Below are 7,880 nucleotides of genomic sequence, written 5' to 3'. Positions count from 1 at the left end.
TCACAATCATTCATTTATTACACATGCTTAGGTATTTACATAGTACCTATGATACATTATATATTTAAATAACTTAGGATTCGGGGAGTTGTGGTATCACAGTCCTAGATGCAAGGTAATTTAAAAGCCATTCAAGAATTATCTATTCATTTTTAAACGCGAAGATAAGTATTTACGAGTAACTTAAATAAGCATAAAATATAGCTAAACATTTATAATGAGGCCGTAAGAACGGTTGGTCCGTAGCTTTATTCTACTAAGAAAATTTTACTGAATCGAAATTGCACGCAAGGGTCGCTCATTAAAACCTAACAACTCAGTGAATTTTCTTAAACATTAGTATAAGTACAAATTTACTAGCCATTCCAGGTTCGGCACAACTTGCAGAACACGCTTATATTTGAAACGAATAACACAAAACAAACACAAACAATGAACACAACAAAAATAATAATTTGGCATACTTAAAAAAAATACGTATAAGAGTAGGTAAAGGTAGACAGGATGATTACGATAAGATACCGCAAATCTAAAGCTCATTTCAATTTCCAAAACAACAATAACATTAAAAAGCTACAACACAAATGCCCAAAACACTTGACATTACGATTCAGTGGTCTTTCTTAGTGAAACGCGGGTCAGTGCGAGATCAATAATGATAACCGCCACCGGCACCGCCTGCACCGGATCCAGAACCAAAACCGCCGGCACCGCCACTACCACCGGCACCAAAACCACCGGAACCGCCACTACCGCCGGCCCCAAAACCGCCGCCGCCGGATCCGAAACCGCCTCCATTGCCCTTGAAACCTCCGCTTCCACTGCCGGACCCGGAGCCTCCGTATGCACCGCTACCGGATCCGCTACCGGACCCGCCGAAACCGCCAGAACCTCCGTTGCCACCGCCGTTGTAAGATCCTTCGCTGTAATTTGAATGTTACGTTACTTAACCTTTTCATCGAGGAGAATCGTTGCATTGAATTATCTCTTAATATGATCTTGTTCAACTTAATAGGCGTCGAGCAATGTTTGCCAGGAATGGAGTCACGCTCGCGCCAGGTAGGTAAGTCACTAAGGGCCGATTTTTCAATGCCCAGATAAACAGTCTAATAACTACCCCTCGAATAGATTTATTCAATTGCTTATCTAACTCATAACGGCTCGCCTATTTTTCAATCGTGATTTATTTGATGAATAACTATCTGACCAAATATTTCCATATTGGCAGCTCTGCTCTTGGAGTGGCGAAACAAACATATTAAATTAGTCAGGTTAGAGCGGGATAGAGTCAACTTGCAATATGTCAACAACCGTCATTATGACTCACGTCAGGAGTGCATTTTAAGTTTATCTTGTGTTCTATGATTGTTGATTATTGTTTTGATTCAAGTAAAGAGTTTTGATTAAATTTGTGTTAAAATTTATATATTTTACGATGGAAACGACATAAAGGCAGCGTCCGGCAAATTTTCAATGGCATGATCATCAGTAGGTACTATCAAAAACATCAATTTCAATATGATTTTAATTGATAATTATTTTATAGAAAGAGGCTTTATTGTAAAAATTCTACGCTCTATGTTATTACATACGAAAATATCCCAAATTTGACGCGTCAGTTGTCAACTCAAACGTCTAATCGTCGAATAGCACGCTATCTGGCCGTTGCAGCAGCAGATAGATTTATTCCTCAAATAACGTAGTTATTCGATAGATAAGTCCTATTCGTCTATTGAAAAATTGAATATTTTGTTAACTGAAGAATAAAGTCTATCTAGCTGTTTATCTTGGCATTGAAAAATCGGCCCTAAATATTCAATCGAAGATCAACTTTGACTTGATAAAGCTCTCTATACTTTATGTATAATGTTTATTCTTTACATAAAATTTAAGAAAAATACCATGGTAATAAGTATTGAAAATAAATAGTATCGAATCGTATTGTATAAAATAATTTGATATTTGCAAAATAGTTGTTTATTGTTGAGTATTGAGATTGTTAAAATGACCAAGAATAAGTTCTACACAGTTAATTAATTAACAGAAATCTAAAAGCGTAAAATTCCACACGATCCTGTGAAAATAGAATATACACGAATGTTTATTTATGCCTTAACAGTATTGATAATTTTGCCTATTAATCAGTTTATTTACACGATCTCATCTGTATTCAGCTGTATAAATGGAAACTTCGTCATCAAGCAACTGTTGCAACTTTAAACAATTATGTTAAGGTACCTAATACATACCTGTTACATAATATATCAATTACATGTTACTTACGAGGATGGATTGCGTCTGTTGAACTCGATGGATTGCAGGATGGCTTCAGGAATGGGGGGAGGAGTGGGGAGGTGGTCACCTACAGGATGGAAGCCGGTTTCATCAGCGGTGTACGTGAGGGAGATCTGTTGGCCCTCCGGCGTGCGGTAGGAGAAAGCACCCTCTGCAGTGACGGCGGGCCCTTCTGGTCCTTGAGCTCGAGGAGCGCCGCTTTCTTGCGCTTGGATACCATTTCCAGTTTCGTAGCTGAAATCATTCTAAGTGTTAGAGTAATGACTAGGTGCATAAATATATTACGTTGATTTGGATATTATAATTGAGAAGTTTTTTGTTAGAGAAAACTCTCTTCTTTTAAGTTTATTTGTACCTACATACCTTGAGGTTTAACAAAATAATTCAGAATTTCATCATAGCTTCTTTCGTTCACTTCTTAAAAAATTTAGTTATGAGGTCTGATTATTGCTTATTTCACATTTTAAATAGATTCTACATTCTCTAAGAAAATATAAAAACAAGACAACAGAAATATATTTCAAATTATTATAAATGTGCTGTAAACATATCCAAACCAGCATAGAAACAATATCACCAGACATGATGCATTTCAAACGCATTCAATCGTGAGGCAGCAGTCTATTGAAGTGTCGAAGCACATCTTATTAAATAATTGCAAATAAGCCTTGTCATTACACCTGCAATTGACATTTATGTCACAGGCACTCACATGGCTTGAACAATTTTATGACGAAGCACTAGCTTTTCTATGCTCTAAATAAAGCATTGATCAATTTAAATTATGAATTAGATTACGCAATATAAACATTAAACATAGAGTCATTTAGGTTTAGAAAATGTAGCGTTATTTATAGAACTTGGTATTTGTTATTTTATTTTATCAACAGGGTGAGACATGCTTTTGAGTTGTAGAAATAAGAAAAGGGCAAGAAAGTAAATCGACACTATCATAATATTTTATGATTGGCACGGGTAGCTATATTTCCAGAATTATTTAATCTTTGTGTTCATAATATTTCGTAACAGTACCTGTAGGTAAGCCATAGTAATTTAACTTAGTATAAGTTTATACAAGTAATTTTCATCAAGAACGTGTCGCGTAATGGAACCGCATTCAATATTTCTTGAAAATAGCTTTATTGAGCGCATAATTATGTGCTAATAAAGTTTAATAGTTTGTGCTAGTTTGGTTTACCTGAACCGGTAAGTGCCGTCTCCATTGTTTTCGTTTTCGAACTTCAGTATGGGTATGTTTGCGCCGGAGCCGCTTCCGCTGCTGCCTCCACCGAAGCCGCTGCCTCCTCCGAAGCCGCCGCCGCTGCCGCCGCTGCCGCCGCCGAAGCCGCTGCCGCCAAGCCCGCCGAGTCCAGCATTCCCGCCGCCAGAGCCTCCGCCGAAGGGCCCGCCACCGCTACCAGACCCCGGGCCCCCCGAACCGCCGGCACCGCCAGCTCCACCGCCCCCGAAGCCCGGCCGCGGTGGTAGATATTGAGGTTCAAGTCGACCACATGACGCTAATCCTATTATTAATGACAGGAGCAATGCCTGAAACAAATGATTTTGTAAATAGGTATTTTACTACAATGGGACAATGGAATGCTTGCAATATTTTTTATATATTTTATAGTAAGTCGTAGTTTTATAGTAGGTAGCTTTCTTTCTTTAATTCTATTTCAAAATCGTATTTTGACGGTAAATTTTCAAAACAAAAGAAAACGTTCCACGAATAAGATAAATGGAAAACAATAATCGCGGCAGAGTCTATAATAACTGGAAAATTGTGTCCATTTATTATATTTTTAATCAAGCACAACACATTGTGCATTACTGAAAAACTAACGAGGATGTTTCATTAATTTGCCAAGTATTTATAAAGATCAAAGGTTAAAGTGAAAGAGGAAATAGTTCAAGAATCTAGACGCTTCTAAGCTAGAGCAAAAGTAAATAATAATTAATAAGTTCAGTGTACGTGATATTTATGATGACACCGCTTTAATATCGTGAGAAGCTATATTCTATGCAAGTAATAAAGTCGGATCTATTCATGGATCACATAAACCAAGTTTTGCATTCTTTGAGTCGTGATATGCCATAATTAAGTTTTATGTAGCGTACAGCGTAGCTTAAAGCTTTACGTTACGTACTACGTTACGTTGTTTTGAAAGAAATTAACTAAAAGTTATTGTAATGTGATGCCATTACCACGGCTTTAGGCTCCCATTTAAATTTGATGATGGATTGTGCTTTTTGAAGAGCTTTCTTCAAAATAAAAAAAATGATAAATATGCATCAATTTGAAAATAAGACAGAATTTATATCATTGAAGATGTCTACCATACAAATATATTTTTAAACGAGTAAAAAATTATTTAAAATTTTATTTATTACGAAATGTAGAGCATTTTTAGCCTTAACGTATTTGATTGAAGTTTCGAAAGCACAAGCAATCAGCAGACACTAATTAAAAGTTTAATGAAAAACCCTCGTTTGTTTATTTAGGTGAAAACATGCAAGTTTTCTCGAATAAAGCTTTTAAAAAGTTGAAAATTCATTAGAATAAGAAAGCATGTTTATTAAGCGCATACGTACCGTTAAAGTATACATAATATTATCCTATGATATTGTACAAAGCAGGCGCTCTTCGTTCAGCCGTTTGCAGAATACACTAAGGTAGGATGTGTCCCGTTTTATATGGCTCGGTTTTGCCCTTTCGCGGTTGCCTCACCTTGTGCGTGCAGCTATCGTGGTGAATCCGTGCTTTGGACTCCGCCTTAGGACTATCTAGACGTGGATTCCGTTTTGGGCTCGTGGAACATCCGTCCGTCTTTAAATCAAAGCTTTTATCGGCATTATAAAATTGCAGTTAAATTAATTATGTATGTAAAGGGATATGATTTACGGATGAATATCAGGTACCTTCGTACGAATTTACTATATATTAATCGAATATATTGGTGATAGGAATAAATTATAATTGAGCATTATAAAACTTTCTTATTAGTTATCCTATTTAAGTAGAATTAATGCAGGCGGAGTCACATTATAATATTGTTATGGATAGAAATTATGTTGGCGATGGGAAAAAGCTCTCAAGCAATTACGTTTGTTTATTACCGCTGAATACAGATGAGATCGTGTAAATAAACTGATTAATAGGCAAAATTATCAATACTGTTAAGGCATAAATAAATATTCGTGTATATTCTATTTTCACAGGATCGTGTGGAATTTTACGCTTTTAGATTTCTGTTACCTAATTAATTAACTGTGTAAAATTGAGTCAATGAAGAATAAAATTAGTATATTTTCTGCAATTTTTGAAGTACATCAAAATCATGTTTCAATTGATTCAGTATCTAACATCAAATATGTAAGTTTGACTTGGTTTATGTAATTCAGAATCATTCTATAACTTTCGCTATGTGCTCATCTGCCCAACTAAGGTAGCATCGAAAGTAATCTACATACTTACTCGTATTTTAACTATCATTTATTGTTCCTATGATAACATCTTGTTATGTCCTGAAAAGTTCTCCAGTTTAATTGTTGTTTGATTAAATGAAACTTGGCAGATATTTCCTCCTCGATGGTTTCTCGCCTCACAAACTCTTTATATGTAGCAATCTGTGGAACAAACAAAAGTTATTATAACTATAATTGTTATTTGTAAGAACCAGAATAATGTTAACACACCTTGCAACTTCATAATACACATTTCAGAGTTCCTTAGTTGAAACTTTACTGCCTTTTAAGAATGCGTGTGAAATAATATACAAGCACTTTGGTATCTATGACGAGCTAGAGGGTATCGGTAATGTATGTAATTATGTAATAGTAATAATAAACTTGAACTGTATAAGTACACTATTCTGTATGCATGTCAAAGTGTGTGAAATGGGTACCAACATATAATTGGTGTTGTGATCTTCAAGAGATCTTTAGAGAGAATTCTATTTAATAAATAATAGTTTAAAAAAACTAAAAAACACGCTTCTTATAGAAAACCGAACTAAAAAATAGAAAATAAATTTAAATGAATTTAAATTAAGAAAATAGTGTTAAAATTTCAATGAATATAAATTAATAATAGTGTGAGTAAAAAAAAATATTTTATTTAAAAAAAAGCTGAAATTAAGAAAAAAAGAAATGTATATATAATATGTATGTGTGAGTGTGAGTGTGTGTGTGTGTGTGTGTGTGTGTGTGTGTGTGTGTCGCAAAATCGCGCCCAAAGAAGTCGGTTACAAACATACAGGTGAAGCTAATAAAAAGCGTGTAAAAATTGAGCAATTTTGTAAAGCTTAAATTCAATTAATAATTTTTTTTCTAATTTCTTTTCTGGATTTAACCTAACGTCGTCAGTAACAAACACGGAAATTAACACATTTATAATTCTGCTCTTTTACGGTAAAAGTGTTAAAAACATTGTATTTATTTTTATGTTATAATCGTCTATTGAATTAAAGATGTCTTGTTTTGGAAATAATATGAACTTAGACCTTTTACAATGTCTTGTATGATGATAAGAAATTTACATATTTTATTCATAACAGTAAACAAACAATCTAAGCAAACGGAACTTTAACAATAAAGTCTACACAGGTACAACAAAAGTTAACACCTCCTTTGAACTTTACCTGAAATGCTAATACCACCTTCTTCCAACTTCTCTTAATGGCCCTGTTGTGTATTTCATAAACTCATTATAAAAGTGATCTTAATTTAAGTGCGGAGTGACATTATGGGTTATTTAAGCGGTATACAGGATCCAACGCGGCTATGTATGAGTTATTATAGTAAACTAGCTTCCGCCCGCGACTCCGTCCGCGCGGTAAAATTAAGATTTATTTTTTTCTACGTATTTTTCCTATTTTATGCCCAGGAGAATAAGGTATAATTATACCAAGTTTCATCGAAATCTAACCGTTAGTTATCACGTGATGCCTGAACATACATACATACAGACAGACAGACAGACAGACAGACAATTTTTTTTTTAATCACATATTTGGGTTTGGTATCGATCCAGTAATACTAAACCCAAACATGTGATTAAAAAATGCTATTTATTTTTTCAATATTTTCAATGTACAGAATTGACCCTTCTACAGATTTATTATATGTATAGATTAAGTTTCGAATTGACCCTATTTTGTCTAGTGCTGATGTAAACTAACACAAGACTCAGCTGTCTATTTAATTACTATTATATAATATTGTGATTAAATATGAAAATAGATATTAAATAGGATGTTCTTAAAACAATAAAACATATTTCAGTATTGTATGTATTATAAACTCAGCAGTTGCAGTAAATTACAATGCAAGAGGTATGAAGACATTCAAATCTATTATGTGCAATCATTCAACCGTTTAGCTCCCGCAAGGTATTCATTTCCATCTCACCTTTCATGAACGTTGTTAAAGGTGTCTTACAGATTCATCAATCAAATTGAGCCTTTTCTTAAGGATAATCTTGTTTGATCGTAATTGTATGTAAACGGTGTCGGGTATTCATTAATCACTTTCAATTACAGGAACATAATAGAATAACTGGATGTTTTATGTGTAAGCCAATAAGT

At 34.4% G+C, this 7,880-nt stretch overlaps 1 protein-coding gene across 1 annotated transcript; it reads right to left on the bottom strand.

Moving 5' to 3' along the window:
* On the bottom strand, positions 1 to 4,949 carry LOC123695744 (pupal cuticle protein 20-like). Its single transcript, XM_045641664.1, has 4 exons — positions 4,888 to 4,949; positions 3,494 to 3,843; positions 2,284 to 2,529; positions 1 to 923 (listed from the first exon to the last, which is right to left on the bottom strand). The coding sequence occupies exons 1-4, from the start codon at positions 4,900 to 4,902 to the stop codon at positions 650 to 652; spliced, it is 885 nt and encodes a 294-aa protein (XP_045497620.1). The 5' UTR covers positions 4,903 to 4,949; the 3' UTR covers positions 1 to 649.
* Positions 4,950 to 7,880: the final 2,931 nt, after the last annotated feature.

This window comes from Colias croceus, chromosome 11 (genome assembly GCF_905220415.1).
Source record: "Colias croceus chromosome 11, ilColCroc2.1".
In the NCBI taxonomy this organism is placed as follows: Eukaryota; Metazoa; Arthropoda; class Insecta; order Lepidoptera; family Pieridae; genus Colias; species Colias croceus.
This window is presented reverse-complemented; position numbering and strand designations above follow the sequence as displayed.